Source organism: Toxotes jaculatrix, chromosome 7 (assembly GCF_017976425.1).
Source record: "Toxotes jaculatrix isolate fToxJac2 chromosome 7, fToxJac2.pri, whole genome shotgun sequence".
In the NCBI taxonomy this organism is placed as follows: domain Eukaryota; kingdom Metazoa; phylum Chordata; class Actinopteri; family Toxotidae; genus Toxotes; species Toxotes jaculatrix.
The window spans coordinates 13,393,038-13,410,891 of NC_054400.1; the positions used below are offsets into that span (position 1 = coordinate 13,393,038).

Consider the following 17,854-nt stretch of genomic DNA (forward strand, 5'->3'; position numbering starts at 1 on the left):
CAATTTGTACTTTTACTCATATTTTTACTCATATTTCTTACTTCTTACTCTGACTGCAGTGTGCCTGAACAACATAATGATAAAGACCAAATAAACCTCACTGTTCCACAATTAACCGCCTCTATCACACAGCTACACTGAGCTAATGTTAACATTACCAGTCATAAATGTAAATTTGTTTCTCATGTATCACTAGCACGTAATGAATTAGGAACAGATACAGACGTACAGGGACAGTGTGTGCGTGCGGGTGCTATATGGTGAGCAGGTGTAACATCTGTTGGATAACTTCACAGGCCTCCGTCACCCCACCACCACTTCCACACCCCCTCCCCCACCACTATTTCAGCCTAAGGCTCCCTTCCTAAGGTGAAAAGGATCTCTAAAATCCTCAAGCGCACTAAATACACACGTACAGACTCCTTAAGCCTTATTCACACATTGCAGAGTTTTCTGCCAAGAAACACATACTGTATGGCACGTGTGAAACACATAATCCACGTGTGCAGTGCACACTGCCGTGCGTTTGTCCGCCAACTTCAATACCATTTCTCTGCTATGCTGAAATGATTATTTAAACAATAAAGATTATAAAAACAATATAATGTGGCGTCTACATCAAGGACACTGCTAAATGTGAGAAAAACTTTTAAACAGCGTTTTCCTGACCAGGCTGTCAGTGCAAACAGATGTCAGAGATTGAGTCCTTGAAATGGTATAGACATACAACAGTGGTTGAAGCTATGTAAAACAAAATATAATTTTTTTTTAGCATGACTCTCAATTACCTTCCCTGCCAGTAAAACACACTATACACACCCTTCCACAATTCCACTGTGTTTTTGAGAATTCTCATCTCTCAAGGGCTACGATCAGGGCTGTAGCTATAAACGTAGTCATGTCCTCAGTATTTTTTTCTGAGAACATGGGTGCATGAGCTGCTGTTTACATGGTATAATTTAAAAGTTACATGGAGCAGGTTTTTAGAAGGTGGATACCAAATTGTGTTGGTTGAATCTGACAACTTAATCTGTGTTAGATTTGACAATATTTGGGACAACAAAAAAATAAGACATGCATACATCAATATATGCAACAATTTAATAATTCTTCCCACCAAAACTTATCCCAGGTAAAGATGAGAACACTTTTAGAAAACAGTTTTTCATGTTTGGAAACTTTGTTTTACAATAAATTCCTAATTAAACTTTGATAATGATTAAAATTTAGTTCCTCCAAATTTATCTAGAGACTTACTGAACTTATCACCTCAGTATTTCTACATTTCTGGCTACAGCCCTGCATACAATGCACATACATACGTGCACAGAAGTGCAAAAAAAAAAAACAGAAACCCTGCATAAGTTCCAAAAGACCTACTCACCTTTTAAGTAAGTCTAGACCATCAAACACATATGTAGGGATGTAATTATCTGAACATTCAACACCACCAACACCCCTCCTCTTTCCTCCCACCACTCCCCCAATCTTCATTCATCAATTGCTCCCTGTGGTGGCAGAAAAGGGCAGCGCACCTCTAAAGTGGGCTAATGATAAGGCAGCACCTAAGCTTGCACATTCTCATGCACCTGCATCTGTTTGCCTTTTATTAGTGCAGAGACCCGCTGACACAAAGGCAATTACAACAGACTTTGATCCTAATGGGATCCTAAGGGCACACACAAATGTGCACATGCACAAATTCAGTCACACACACACACAGACTTATATACACAATTAAGAGGGGGAAGGCACATACTCAACATATTATGACCAACAGGAAACAGCATCTCTGTTATCAGACTGACAAGGTGAAATTAATCAGGTCACCACCTGCACTGTTTCTTAACCTCATTCACATTACAAGCTCATCAAATAAGAGGAATGAGCAGTGAGCTGTGACCTTACACAGTGGAAAAGGGGAAATGTGTAGAATTCTACACTAACCAGAACAATCCAAGTTTTATCACAGATGACACACATGTTTTACAAGGTTTTAAAATATAAGTCTGCTACCTTTATCAGATTTCTTCCTTTAATGTCAAAAAGTCACCAGTTGCAGTAACTTCTTTGTTGTGTTCACAGAGCAAAAAATGTAGACAACTCCTGCTGGTGTGCTGATTATTAAATTCATTCATGCAAACTGGGTTGTTGCGAAAATGTTTCTTTGCAGCATGTAAACACAATTGAAATTTTGCCTCGAGCTGATTAAATCTAGTTATCACTGGATTGGTATGCATTAACATTCACTTCAGCTTTGTAAAACTTTCTGATTGAGAACCCCTCAGCTAGTATTGATCCCCCTCCTCATTTGACTGTCTCCGGATTCCCAGAGGACTTCACACTCTTTAAAACAATCAGGCGTTGTTCACAAAACATACGAGCCAGACGTATCTTCTATCTGTAGCTCTCTAGCTCAAATGCACTTTTTGAATTAAGAGATAAAAAAAACAAAACAAAATAAATTGGCTCTGGCAGAGTGAAAAGAATAAGATCTTCATATGTACTCTGAGTCTCTACAAACCATTCCCTAAGGTGAGAAGTCAGTTTAATCTCAGCCAATTCCATTGTACCAGTTAAAGTTTTGTTATCCATACACTAAAATAGGCGAAAAATAAAGTATATTTATTCGCTCACTAACTCATTCACTAATAATAGAACTCATCTTATTTCTTATTTTGCCTTCTGTTGATATTATTTATTTGTGAGTTATTTGGCTCTGAGTCTTTGTTTTTTTTGTTTTTTTAACAATTCCCAGCAAACACAAGGGGGGATGTAACATTTAAATCTATACACGACTTTGCCTTTCTGTGATTTTAAAGTAAAAGTATTTGTAAAATAAACAATCTAAGAACAAATTCTTTATGGATGTTAGAAAACAGTCTGACCTGGTGTTGTTCTTGAACTTGAGGAAGTAGTGGAGGCAGTTAATGCAGTGATGAGGTCCAGGGCCCTCACATCCATTCTCATTGCATTCAGAGTCACAGGGTCCTGGAGACACATACAGAATTTAACACTTTAGCGGTAAAAGCCAAAAAGAATAGGTTTTGGAATCTCACCAAATTAACTGACTTAATGGAAATAATAATTTTCAGGCACTACACTCTTTGAGCAGCGACGCTGCTTGTGTACGTCTCTGGGTCTATCACTTACCATTGTACTCCTCTGTGAATTCCTCATCCGTGGGCGTCGTGAGCATGTCTGTGGAGCGAGGCTTATCGTTGCGCAGAGATGAGTATGGATGCACAGAGGTGCCATACAGCACCAGTGACCACTCCTTCAGCTTGCCTGAGCAAACAGAAGCACTGTAAAAGTCATCTTACACACAGGGAGACACTTCATACTTCATACATATTTTATACATAGAGCTACCCTTATGATCAGTCAGGTCATGTTGTCACACAATTAGTCAGGTTTTATTTTTTGTTTAGTTCAGTTCTTTTGTTTTTGTTTTTATTTGGAAAAGTTTAGTGCAACCTGATTGATATCATTCACCATTTGACATCAGTAACAGTAGAGAGAGTCTAAAATGTTCAGCTCTATATTTTCAGGTGTTTTCAGCTACCAGATCATATTGCATGAAACTAATGATACCCATTAGAACTTGGCACAAGTTGCATGGAATTAGAGTGATTGACATAACAGCTTTTTAGAAACTGCTACTCTCCATTCGAGACTTTATTATGTTGTTAAATTAGTGGGTCATTTCGGCAGTTAAGGTCACTGCCTCCAGATCAGCGTGTGTGTGTGTGTGTGTGTGTGCCACTGCTGGTCCTGCACTCAATCCAGAGAAAACGTCTGTCTCTTCTACCTGTTCTGTCTCTGTAAATTATACTGAACTAAAAAAAATTAAAATATAAATGGGTATCAAAACTCATGATTCTTTTTTATTTAAAGAAACTGTTCCTGCTGTCATACCAGGTATTTTTTGGCTGCGGAGCTGAGAAGGTGAGTCATGGATCTCTAGGACCCAGTCGCCTGCTGCCTTCTCTCCCCAGCAGTGGGTGGTCATAAACTCCCAGTTCTTAAAACCCTCCATGGAGTAATCAAACAACCTGTCAGGAACAGACACACACGTACACACACACACCACAAACGAACACAAACACACACACACAGAAATCACACAATGATATCAGATGAGGAAACAACTCAAGTATTGCAAATGCCAGAACAAACAATCTCAAGCACTCAACCAAGTGTAATCACAGCCTCTAATGAACTGTGGACAAACATTGTAGAGGACTGTGGTTTACTTGAGGTGAACTACATTCAGTATCCAGTCCCCTAGAGGTTTCTATATTTTAAAGGGGTTTCAGCCCAAAATAAAAGCCAGCAAAGACAAGTGAAGCCACGTTTTTAGATGCTAATTTATTTAAATGCAATACAGACATATCTCATTTAGCTAGGTATTTAACCCCACAAGTCACCACTTTCTTAATTTAGAAACACCTCACATCTGCAGAGGAGCTGAATTTCTGGAAACTTTGTTTTACAGCTTTTTACAGCTTTTGCTTAGAAATTCATTTCCAAAACACTATAAGTACAAATATACCCAGACATGTGTTTCACACAAACTATAAAATAATAAACAATTTAAGCAAAAAAAAAAAACCCAGACTGTTTTATCGTCTCTGGAAATGTGCAATATGACACTGGAGATAACTTCTTTAAGTCTTTTACCTGTTGGCAAGCAGCTGAGACTTGGTCCCTGAGGGTGAGGTCAGGTTGATTGACAGGTCTCCACGGCGAGGGTGTGTGATTGTAATACGTACGACCACATGCTCCAAGTAGATCACATGGTGGTTGGGGTTGTCAGTGCATCCTGTCGCCTTGTAGACTGACCGAACCACATGCTCTGGACGGATGGTTCTAGAAGACAGGATGAAAAAAAAATGAGAAGGTTGATTTTAGAACAAAATACTACAACAAAACTTAACCTCAGCACATTGTTTATCAGAGCATTGATAAATTCAAGACAGTATTAATTACATTTTTATCAGTCAGTGCAACACATAGGGAAAATTTGCGACCACTGCCCAAGGCCTCCTTTCCATTAACACACACCAGTTCCTTTAAGACCCTGAGTTAACTGATGGAAAGAAGAAATCCACTCACAATCAGCTCCACTGATAAAAAGCTGCTAAATTAAATTTATGGATATTGTAGAAAGACAAAACCTCATGACCTGGGGGTACATGCAACAAAAACAACATTGCAATTAAAAATATATCAGCAACTAAGAAGCAAACAAAAATAGGATATTAGATGTTAGAGTAAAGCAGGTGATCAGTTTTCATGGATAAGATACCATACGTATAAAAAGTTAGTTCTGATTAGTGTCAGGAAGTATACTGGTTTTAAAATTGAGATATCCTCCTTCTTTGCAACGCTGAGTGAATTTATTGTGCCTTCAGAGCTGCTCTCACTGGAAAGCATCCTTCCAGTTTGAGGTTTTAGTTACTGATTAGAAGCAGACAGCTGGTTAAAGTTAAGTAAAACTGGCCATCATCCTCACAGCACAGGATTTCACTGCTGAATGTCACTCTGTGTGCCCTCAGACACAATGTACCTTTCGTCTGTTTGCTCTTTTGGGAAGTGAGGCTGGGGGGCTGTGGCTGTCTCACTACACTGACACATTGTGACCTGTCAACTCTGGCCAAAAATGCTGTTAGTGACTGACATAACACTCAACATCGAGATTTCAATACACGGAGGAGTCCATAAAAGCAATCACATGTACTTCTTTTGATTTAACCAAATCCAAAAACCAAAGAGCATGCACGAAAAGCCCATTATAAGGTTTTCCATTTCTTAAGCCTCAAACCAGCCAAAGAAACCAAGAAGCATGAGGACGATAAGAAAGACAAAGAACTTTATTTGGTCTGTCTGCTATGCACAGCTCAGCAGCAGAAAGATCAACCTACAGCCAATGCAAACATCTAGTGACCCCTTGAATTAACATCTGGGGTATGATCTAATATAATATTGATATAATACCAAAAAAAGGAAAAACATTGACATGGCCTGTGCAGGGGGTAATACCATCTTGCCAGAGCGAGGCTTTGGAGAAAAGGAGTCACACGTTGCTGCTGCACAGCCGTTGCACATGGAGCAGCTTGAGCCAACTCAACACATGAACTCACTGCAGTGCTGGAGCGGCTGAATTATACTTGCTGGCAAAATAACACATAAAAAGATCACTATTATTAATTTTCTGCAGGGTGGAGGTTTGAAAGATAATTAATGCCAGTGACTTCTGGTGTTTGATCGTGCATTGGAAACCATTTTATTAGATTCCCTGTTGTCAATGATGACATTTTTAGTGTGTAAGTAATATGACAATGAAGTTTAGACAATCCCAAAGACAATTATCGGCTGGTAAAGAACATCTTTTTGTGTAAAAGATGAAGATTGAGATAAAGAGTCACCTTGTTGCTTATTTGATTACTAAAAGTACTTTTGCCTTTCACGCAGCGCCTATCCAGACCTACAAAGTTTTCAGTTACAGTGATAAATGCTGGCTTTAAAAATTGAGCTGATGATGAAATTGAGCTTGCCTTTGGTATGAATGTAATCATCTGAAATGATGAGTGATTGTGTTCAAACTGTGTTTGTAGTGGGATCAGGCCACTGATTACTAGTTACTGTTAAAAATACAATTTGTTTGTCAAAGATGACAGTTGGCCATCAAGATGAAAGCAACATTTTACATCGAGAAGTTTGCTTAAATTAGTAACACTGGGACACCCAATTCACCTGTCTCACATCACATTAGATCAGTGAATCTGCATGAAAGGAGTGAAAGTGGTTTGTTATTCAAAGCAGTGTGATATAAATTGTTTTTCCAGAATGCTGACAGGTAAATAATTCACACCAATTTCTCCATTTGTCCTTCGACCCCGTCTCTGATCATTTAATAATGGAAGGCTGACCAGCCAATTCTTGAGGGAATAATAGTCAACATAAACAATTTGCATTAAAATCACTGAAAAAAAAACACTCAAGAAAATTGTATGAGCTAAGGCAGACGTGATGGAATGAAAAACAGAGAAAATACTGATTGTCTCTTTCGTAAGTAGATGACTGGAAAGCGAACAGCACTAATGGCCAGGGAGTCTAGGGTTGATATCGCAGCTCTGGCTTCTCTGTGAGACAACACAGATAAGTGAACCATACGCATGGGACGGAGCAGAGCAGATGCACAGCTGATTACCACCAGCCTGATTGCACACAGATCAGGCAGTTTTCCTGGTGTGCGCTCCAAGTGGAGTGAGGGGAGCGATTGCAGACAGACATTACCAAACGCAGACAGAGAGGCCAGCCAGAGGGTGTGTGAGAATATAGCAGTGAGGTGACGGCTGCACTTATGTAGCAGGTTACAGTAGAAGTACAGAACACATGCCCATGGACGTGTACCAAATAAGGAATAGAGACACATGAAAACCTGATTCCAAAACACATTTTTACAATCTATATAAAAACACAGGCACACTTCTTCTCTTTAGTTCGCTTTGCTCCCCGCGTCTTACAATCAGAAGCACATTCATGACGCAAGTTGTTCTACTAAGGGGAAAAGAATGTTTCAGACTTTTGGGGGCAGTGTAAAAATTTAGCTTTGAACAGTGTTACACATAGAACTTTCATAACTTTTTTTGCTTAAGTCCCAAAAACAAAACAAAGCAAAGCTTTTTGTTTTCCTGGCAATTGCCTTCTTTTGCTTCTTTGCAAGCCTGTCATTTGGCTGGATGGACAAAGAGCAATTTCTTTTTTTTTATGAAGGCTTAAGCTCCTACTCAGTTGACAAATGTGTGACTGACCATTCCACAAATCTCTAAGGCTACCCATAAACACACTACATATGGAAAAAGGAGGCAAAAATTACATGGTTGTTCTCATTTCATTTCTGCAGCAACATCGGGAATCTGTCCATAATCCAGCACACATTACATGAGTATGGTGGCCTGAGCACGACTGCCTCCGATACAAGCTGGACTTAAGCCTCATATGGACCAACTTGAGCACTGGAGCAGAACAGACTGAATGACACTGATAATGCTGCAGTCACTGGACACCGAGCCTTCGACTGAAAGCAAACCAGTTCAGGGCCCAAGTTCAGCCAGCCAGCCTAACACAGAACAGTGCTCAGGCTTCCAGCTGCATCAAGAATAACAAGCTGTGAAGCTGTGTGTATGTGTGTGTATGTGTGTGTATGTGTGTGTGTGTGTGTGTGTGTGTGTGTGTAGTAAAGGTCTTATGTGAGAACCACCCTGCCAGAACTAATGCTTGGCCTCTATCAAGGTACAGCTTGCACAACCGCACTCTCAAACACATGCTGGTGCATAAAACACCAGGGAGAGAAAAAAAAATTGAAAGAAGAGACAGTACAACTAAGAGAGAGTAGAACTGACTGAGATAGAAAGAGGGCGTATGGGATGTAATGGAGATGCACGAAAACCAACATACTCCATCTGTATTCATAATGCAGCACAACCATACTTTGTCTCATTTGTTAGTATCAAAGTTGAATCACTGGTCTTGCATTTCACTTTAAACTTGCACTGTATATGAACACTAGAGTATCAGATTTCTTGGTGTCAGTCAAAGCATTAATACACTTGTTCAACAAAAACAGACATCTATTAATCCAATCAACAGAAATCTTAACGCTCTTATATTTTTAAAGTGAGTACAATGAAGAAATAGGTCTTCAACAGTTTGCTGTTGAAGAACTTGACTCGTCTGTACAGACCCCTAACCTCAGTCCCATCAAACACCTTTGGGATGAAGTGGAATACCGACTGCATGCCAGATTCATCCCCTAGTGTCAGTAGCTGATCTCTCTAGTGCTCATGTGGCTCTAATGTGGGCAAATCCCTGCAGCCAGGTTCCAAAATGTTATGGAAAGCATTCCCTGAAAGCTGGAGGCCATTACAGCAGCAATTAAGCAAGTACATATGGATGTAATGTCTGCGTGTCAATGCAATGTATTTCCTCTTCATTAGTGCACTCAACAAGAGGTCTGATCACTTGGAAGGCTAGCTCATCAGCAGTTGAAATTCAGTGATAGTTATCTGCAAGCTGGCATGTCAGGATATGGTGTGTGTGTGCATGCCTGTGTGTTCTACCTGATCTGTCGGTCTACGCTCTCCACACAGACGTGCTGAGCAGGCACTTGCCTCCATCGCTCTGCCTCCTTCACCATCGCCTCAGCGTCCATCAGACCAAAGCCATACAAGTGGCTGACTGTAGGAAACAGTGAGAAGTCACAGCTGATCACACCACTCCATCACTGACGCTATAGTGTCTCGTAAAATTAACGATTTATCAAAATAAGGAATGTTAATAGTTCAAGCCTGTGAATAAGATTTTTTTTTTTTCTAAAATCATGCAACCACGAGAAATATAAAAGGGAGGGTCAGATTAAGAGTAAGTGACAACAGCTCTGAATCAGTCTGTAGCCATCCTGGGAGGTATCTAGAACTGTGCTGTTTTGTGTTCCCAAAAATTATTATTTTCTAAGGTAGTTTTGTAAAAATGTAAAGCGAAAGTTTGGAAGTCACTCAGCTTATGGGTTGAGCTAATCTAATATGAATTCCTTCCATATTTCTCATACCCCCCGCCCCCCCTTCCCAGTCCTGTTTCTCTTTAGTTCCTCTTTGAAAAAACAGTCACTTGGAAAATCTCCAGGCACACTGGGCCTGCAGCCTGGCTGACCCTTAGTTCTCACTCTCTTGGTTTCTCTCCCTCATACACACATGCGCTCGCGCACACACATACGCAGGTATGCGAGCACACTTAAACACGCACTCACAACATTACAAAACAGCAACCACCACATGGACCCTGACAGATGGCAGCTGGCGGCGCAGTAGTTAAGCAAGAAGGAAAAATTTTTTTGGAAACTGCTCAGCTCCCGTCTTCTGATTGGAGAAAACAAATCCAGGAATCAAAATAATGCATACTGATTTCTCCACGACTGTTTCGTATTTTTCTTTCAAATACACTATATCCCACCATGAATAGTAAATGCAACTGTTGCTTTACCAAGGTGTGTTGTGGCCCTGTATTCAATTTGGTCTGAAGTTGTCAAACACAAAGATTTGGCTTTTTTTAAGTCGTTGCTCATGACAGTTTCTATCAGCTTCAACACAAGTCAGAACTAGGATTATTTTGGGAAGCTTTATCATAAAGCCTTATAAGGCCTATCTTGTGTCCTGTTTTTTTCAGTGTTTGTTTATTTGATTGCTTCTGTGATGGAATGAAAAGAAGATGTACAGATTTATAGCTGGGAATCAAAAGCTTCAAAGAAATATCAAACAAAAGTAGCACATCTAAAAAAAAAAAAAAAAAAAACTTTACATGAGAGAAATTCAGACAAAGTTGAATCAGTGGGCTTGGAAAATAATGATCAAAATAAAAAAACTTTTTATTAATTACCAGCAGTTCAAACCAGTAGTAAAGAGAAAAGAATCGGTGGCGGGAGAAATCTCAATCTCTTCATGGAAATTAATCAAACAGAAATGCTTTGAACTTTTTAACCGAGTTAAATATAGTCTCATTGTGTAGAGCTGCAGATAAGATACTGAAATTAATTCTGAACCGATCTGACCCTCTGTTGAGAATCTGTGTGTGTGTGTGTGTGTGTGTGTGTGTGTGTGTGTGTGTGTGTGTGTGTGTGTGTGTGTGTGTGTGTGTGTGTGTGTGTGTTGTATACCATTGTAACCAGCAGCATTGGTCTTCCAGTCAGGGGCACTGAGATGTCCAGCTCTAGACGTCTTTACAATGATGTGCTGTACATCTCTCCATGTTAGAAGAGGACTAGAAGAAGAACACAGAAACACAAAATACGTTCTTTTATTTAGCATGATGTAAAAAATAGTAATTCAAGTAAATGAGTGACATAAAGACATGCGTTTCTATGCACATACTCAAACAGACAAACACCTACATTTGAAATAACAAATACCCACACACATCTACATAAATGGCGAGGTCAAAAAATGCTTTGAATAATTTATTGTGTTGTGGAAAGAAGAGCAGAACCTGGAGAAATAAACCAAACTATAAGGCAGAGAGTGGACATTAAGACATGGAGACTTGTCTTCATTACTGAAGTAATTATTGGATAGAGGAAGAGCATAGGTGGATGAAAGGGCAACATGAAACGGTTAGGATAAAAGGGGAAAGAGGTTAAAAAAACAAAGCATAAGGAGCAAGAAAGAGGATGAAATGTAAAAGAAGGTAAAGAAAACATAGTAATATACAGTAGGTGGAAGATTACTGAGAGAGAAAATTACAGAGAGGCGTAGATGCCCGTTCATCTGTCCCTATTTTCTCAGATCTCACGTGAGATCCATTACGAGATGGCAGCCATGTGTCTCGACTCCTTTGATGTCCAAACGCTACATTAAAAGGGGAAAAACCAGGAAGAAGTGGGTCACCAAGTTTCCTGGGATTCCCTTCCATCTCATATGCCGGCCAGATGCTCCATTCCCTCCCCTCATGTCACTCCCTTGCCATCTGAGACCTCCAGAATCTGTACCACTCTGAATGAGCCGACCTAAAACTAATATTTAAGGTTTGCAACCCATCATTTGGATTTTAAAAAGACACACAGGTATGGTGTGAGATGGAGACAGAGAGCATCAGGTGGCAAAATGATTCCAACCTGAACACACTGTGCCTTTGCCTGTTGAGTTGCCTGCATAAGAGCAGGTTCTTTACAAATACAGGTCAGATTCATCAGGGATTGTAGCAGGTTAGGTTTTTTGTATTTTTAGTATATTACTCTATGCATATCTTATTTGTTTTATAGGCCTTAATATAAATCAAATATGTTTGACAGGGCTGCAAGCTTTAAGACACAAGATTCTGGATTCCTGTGCTGACTGCCCTTGTTGACCTTCCCTATTTGTCAGTGTAAATTCAAGTTCATCCTCTCAAAATCAGATTCATAGTCAGTATTTTAATCTTGCAGAGTATTCCTTGTAGAGGTTGGAAAACAGCTGAAGTTTTCACACGGGCTGTCCATCATTCCTTGGCTTTTAAAGGAGAGTAATCAAATGTACTTCATGGACTGTTCGGGCAACGGTTTTGCCATAATAAGAATTATATTACACACAAGCTTTAATCGAGATTAGACAAAAAGAGGAAATTTTTAGATGGAAAGGCTTCCTCTTTTTATGGGAAGCCCTGCCAAACTTTAACATCCCAGCGACAACAGTAGCTAAGACATTGCTGTTACACATGATCAAAATTCACCAGTCCGTCCACACTTATCAAATCCATCTGAATACCCTGAATAGCTGAAAATAAAATATCAAGTAAATATATATATATATATATATATTAAAGGGATGGTAGCAGAGATAAAAGCGATGAAAAGTTGGAATAATTAATGTTCAGATCAATATTAATAGGCTTAGCTGTCACTGTGTAATTATGGTTCCATAAATGTTTTATGGTCATTAATTAAAAGTGACTTTGGCATCGTTATCTAGGCCATGACAGCCTTTCCATAAACAAGCCAATACTAATTAATGGAGTGGCTCACATACTGGGGAAAACCAGCAGCAAATCAGAATGTCTAATATAGGTTTCTCAGTGCTTCTCTCAAGAGTAATTATGGAGGAAAACACACACAGGTAATCTGCAGGGAGAACGCAGAGGGAAGTGAAGGAGGATGAAGTGAAGTGAAGTGAAGAGGCAGTCCATCTCAATCTCGCCTTGGTTCAGTCCAGTGATGGAAAATTACCCACTAAACTATAATCTGCATTATTCACTCTAAAATCTGCCGCTCTAGCAATGGATTTTAAATCAGATGAATGTAGAAGAAGTGAAATTTTCTTTGCATCCATCTGTCCCTGCCTCGGTCTCTTAAAGCCTCTCAGTTGATGAGGTTCGTATGGCAGGTTTTCCTTGCACATTTCTCGCTTATCCCTCCTAATTTCCTCACTGAAGTCTCCCGTCCCTGCATTCACTCGCTTTTCCATCTCTTCACTTCCAAGGACAAAAGGAAAGGAGAAACAAATAAAAGTTTGTGAAGCTCTAAAATGGTGCTATACTCTAGCTCATAAAGAGATAAATCATGCGCCGACTTAGAACATCTTAAACTTGGCAGAATCTACAGAGAACAGAGCATGGGACAGTTTTCTGAATTCAATCCACTCTCATATCAAGGGAAAAGACCTCACAACAGAGAGTTGAGTGAAGTCTAGCGTAATGGCGTCTTGACATGTTTATTACAGAAAGTTTGCTTGCTTTCATTCACCAGATAAGAGCAGATACCATCTGTACTGCAGTTTGTCTAAACTGTTTCCCCCGTCCCTCTTTGATCCTGTCCTCTCAGAGCCTGCGTGTGCATGCATGCATGTTTACCCATGTGAGAAACTGAATGAATGGATAGAAAGACATGAAGAGAATTTTCCTTGGAAGAGGGGGGGGGGGGGGGGAGACCATCGTGGCAGTGGTGGGGGCACAGGGAGCACGACAGAGGGGAAGTGAGAGCCAGCAGAAGAGAAGAAAGCAGGCAGGCAAGGAGCAGTGTGTGATAATCTTGTTGAGGAAACAGGCTTATGTGCCCAGCACTGCCTGGAAACCGAGAATATTTTCTACTGGGAGGATTTGGATTGGATTATCCAGGTTAAATGAAGTGACCTCAGCTAACTGAGCTGCTCAACATGTGATGATGGGGTAAAGCCCAATTCAGAGTCTCTGCACCGACACTGCACTGCTTCCAATTCATGAATTTATCACAAATTAAGCACTTCAACAGGTTTCAAAGAAGAGTGGGCTGGCATCTGCTGTGCCTTACACAAAAAAAAGCAACCAGGGCATCTGGAAAGCATGAGGGCAAGACAGGACACTGAAACCAACTGAAAAAAAACTGGCTTTTAGTATGTCTTTCTTACTTTTCTCATCTTACTTTCATATTGGCAGTCCAGTCCCTTAGAGTAGAAATGTTTGGCATGAAAGCACCTGGCCCAGAAAAGTCTGTGTGTAGTTCTGCTTGTGGCAGGCAACTTAAAATCAAGTAAATACACAATCCTGTACTTCCGCTGCTAAGGACATCCTGAAACCGAGATCTAAATTATTCACGTTTAAAAGCAACAAAGAAGAGCAAAACTGGGAATCACTATACAACAATGGCTCAATACTTTGCCTACAATAACAATGATATATAGAAATATATTTTAAGACAGCAAACTGCAATATTTCACTTTGTGTGTACTTGAACAGGAAAATGTGCAGTAACCATTCTACATCTATTTACTGCATTATGAGGAGCCTTCAGTTTTACAGACTGCTGAGATGGAACATTGTGTACCAAAGTGCATAAAATCATTCAAATTTTAAAACAGCCATAAACGAGCAGAAGGCTGAAGTGCCACAAAGCAGAAGAGCTCAGAGTTCAAATGTCTGCAGGTAAAGTCTTTGCCATCCAGATCTCAAGACATGACGATATTTGTGCCAGTATATTCACAATGGATTGTAAGGGACTCTCTCACAATATGTTGTGATGTCAAATTAGCTGGGACAATCCCAGATGAGACAGGGCTACAGTATGTACATACTGTGGCTATATGGTTGTCACTTCTCAATGGAGAGCTTAATCCTGTTAAACTTCAAGCACAGTCCACCAACTGCAGGAGAGTGATGACAATTCATAGCCAGGAGAGGTCCCATACCCATACACCTAATATTATTGTTTGCAGAAAGAAGGACTCAGCATAGTGTTTCTCTACTTCAAGTTGTGCCCAAACACACTGAAAACCTTCTCAGACAGTTTTTCAATTTCCTGCATGAGCATCCGTGTGCTGTTTAGCCCAGTTGTCCTGTATGTAAGTAGCACCCTGAAGCATGCTGTACATTTGTACATCCTCATTGTCACTGCACACACCTTGGAGGAGATTAACTGTGAAACAAAGTTAGCTTTTTCCAGTCGGTTAAAGGAATGTTCACTGCTAACGTGACAATGGTGTATATGTGAGAAAATGCTTCACGTGTTCCCCTTATAGATCAATGAGGCCAGAGGACAAGAGGGCATTAGAAGGTGAGCAAAGGGCAAAGGGATGAACTGAAGGGATGAAGTTAAATGGATCTTACTTTGCCTCGAGGGCCAGAGCAATAATGGCAGCAGCCATGGGAGCAGAGGCCGATGTCCCTGTGTGACTGTCTGTACACCGATGTCTCAGGTCTGTTGTGATCTGCAGATAGAAGAGAAAGGGACAAAGTCAGAGGGCATTGAGAGAGAAATAAGTAAGAGAAAAGGGACAGGGAAGAAACAGAAGAGCAAGAAGGAGTCAGAGATGAGAGGGGAGAAATTTCATTAATAAGAAAGCTATGAGCAAATAAGGTGAAGGAGAAGAAGAGAAGATGATTATACGGGCGGAGGGAGAGAAGGAGAGAAGCAAATAGTGACAATGATGGCAGGGGGAGAGGGAGAAGGAGAAACTGACAACGAAAAACTGAAGTCATGAGGATCAGGAGGATTTAGACACACCTGAAACTCACATTCCAGCTTTGATACACTGCCTAGCTAGAGATAACACACACTCACACACAAGTACACAAATCACCAGTTTCGCCAAGAGTTGTTCTCCCCGAGGAACCAATGCCCAAGGAGAAACACAGGACAAAGAGTAAGAAGCAATAAGAGGTAGTAAAACATGCTGTTAAAGAGCTGTATGTTCACTTTGATTGTATGGACTTTGGTCAGCCAACTAGTCAAACAGCTTGACAGTCAGTCAGCCAAGAAAAGCTTAGCTAAGTTCCAGTCTGAGCCCTCATCAAAGAACCTTTCCTGGACTAAAAACTTTGAGGGATTATCTGAAGATGTGCACACACACACAGACGCACAGACGCACAGAATCTGAAATGGTTTAGCAAGAAGTGAAAGTGGTCCAATAGCATTAGATTAGACTGGACAGTATGTGCTCAAGTGGATTAGTCTTACTTTCAGATATATGAGGTTCTGCTGTGTGTACAAAGCCGGAGGGAAACTGTAAAGAATGCATGTGTGTGTGTGCGTGTTTGTGTGTGCGTGAGTGTGTGCATGTGTGTGTTCGTCTGTAGCATCAGTACGAGGAATGTAGCAAAACACTGCTGTCAGTGTCCATCCCAGTGGAACATGGGAGAGATTTGGTCGATTTGGGTCAAACCAGGTCACACCACTGGGCTCACAAGCGCACACACACACACACACAAGTCCCAGTTAATACCATGTTGTTATATATTGTAAACGCAAAAACTTTTTTTTTCAACCTCCAAATCAAAACATGGACAGTCTTCAATGCAAATGAATGATTACCTAGGACATGGAGACACGCACGTCTCTTTGGTTCATGTCATATATTTAAAGCTGGAAAAGGGAAATCTTGTCCAAATTTCAATCAAGAACAAAACACCACAGATACAACTTGGACATCAGTGAGGGACGCATAAGCATTCTGGCCCTTGCACTTACGTGTGTGTGTGTGTGTGTGTGTGTGTGGGATAAGCAGGGGTTCTGGAAACCTACCACAGACACACAGGCACGCTCTCTCACACTCACACATCAATCCTTACAATCTTTCGGTCGTAGTTCTCTCCGCTGCTGTAGGTGGTGGTCAGTGTGGATGAGCATTCCTCCAGATACCAGGGCTTCCGTCCGCTCTCAGCTGTGCTGGAGATGGAGATGGTGTAAATGGAGTTGGTGTAGCCGTCACAAGAGCAGTGGTCTCTGCTGCGGCCGCCGTTGCCTGAAGCCCACACAAAGATGGAGCCACGGCCCTTCCTCCCCTGACAGAAGAAGACGCAGAGAGGATTCTTTAAAAGGCTGCGGATTTGTCTTAGTACTTACAGGCAATTACTGCTCACCAGACTTTGTTTTGGCTTCATTTTGAAATGTTCTTTTCATGTCCATCACAAGGGGAATAACAGATTCTGTTTTCAATATGCAGAAATCAGTGCATAAAGAAAAAAAGATCAATACCACTAATAGCAAAAGTGCAGAAAAAGATCAGTAGGCAGCAAGACAGTGTAGGTCTTCAGCAGTCCTGAGTGTCTGGCAACAGATCTGATGTAATTTGATCCCAGTTCTGTAATCATAATGTTTTAACTGGCCAAAATATAGTGGAGTTTTCTTTTTTTTCCTTTGAAGCGTTGGCGTTAGTGAGTTCTGTTCCCTGTCGGATTGAGCGAGGTGAATTTCTGTCTCTCCTCGCGTCACTGCAGCGGTGGAGAGAAATTAATTTACTGAATGACATAAGACTTCATCTATTACTGGAACCAAATGAATACAAGTCATATTAATTATATGTCAGCTACAAGCCATTACTCAAAAAGATGCATGTGCAGACTGACCAAAAAAAAGGCTTATTATGGTCATTTCCAAACTTTCTCCTCAAACACATCTCAACTTTTGGTAAAGAAATGGTTGATGAATAGTCGATCAGAAGTTTGTTTGTATAATTTAGTCTTGACTGTTTGTTTGTATGTTTTTTGGTAATGGGCTACATGTGTTTGGATCTGACCTGCCTGACTTGAACATCTGCCATCTTGCTCCCCTTTATCCTTGGAAGGACTAAATGGAAATAAGCTTTTAGCTTTACTTTTGTTTTCATCCTCAGCAATTTAACTGTATGTCAGGACTGGGCAACTGCAGCCTTGTATTTACTTTTATTATTGTCAAATAAATCTATCTTTCTGTTCCTCAGTACATTTCATTGCATCACATCTGATGTTTGACTTCAGTTTTATCTTTTCCATTAGATTTCAGAAGGAACACTATATACCTTATTAAACTATGGGTTGAAAAGTTTAAAATAATCCCCATGGCTCTGTATGCTTGAAAGAAATTGTGTAGAAAAAT

At 40.4% G+C, this 17,854-nt stretch overlaps 1 protein-coding gene across 3 annotated transcripts in view; it reads right to left on the reverse strand.

Annotated features, from left to right (window-relative positions):
- Positions 1 to 17,854, reverse strand: part of pcsk5b (proprotein convertase subtilisin/kexin type 5b) — a 68,319-nt gene that overhangs the window by 27,194 nt on the left and 23,271 nt on the right. For 2 of the 3 annotated variants that reach the window (XM_041041900.1, XM_041041899.1), the window contains exons 8-15: positions 16,570 to 16,782; positions 15,109 to 15,209; positions 10,718 to 10,821; positions 9,129 to 9,246; positions 4,684 to 4,872; positions 3,919 to 4,055; positions 3,154 to 3,288; positions 2,889 to 2,991 (exon numbers count right to left, since the gene is read on the reverse strand). In XM_041041900.1, coding sequence (XP_040897834.1) covers positions 2,889 to 2,991; positions 3,154 to 3,288; positions 3,919 to 4,055; positions 4,684 to 4,872; positions 9,129 to 9,246; positions 10,718 to 10,821; positions 15,109 to 15,209; positions 16,570 to 16,782 — 1,100 coding nt within the window. Of the gene's footprint in view, positions 1 to 2,888; positions 2,992 to 3,153; positions 3,289 to 3,918; positions 4,056 to 4,683; positions 4,873 to 8,798; positions 8,802 to 9,128; positions 9,247 to 10,717; positions 10,822 to 15,108; positions 15,210 to 16,569; positions 16,783 to 17,854 lie in introns of all 3 variants that reach the window. The other variant, XM_041041898.1, reaches the window with a different exon arrangement.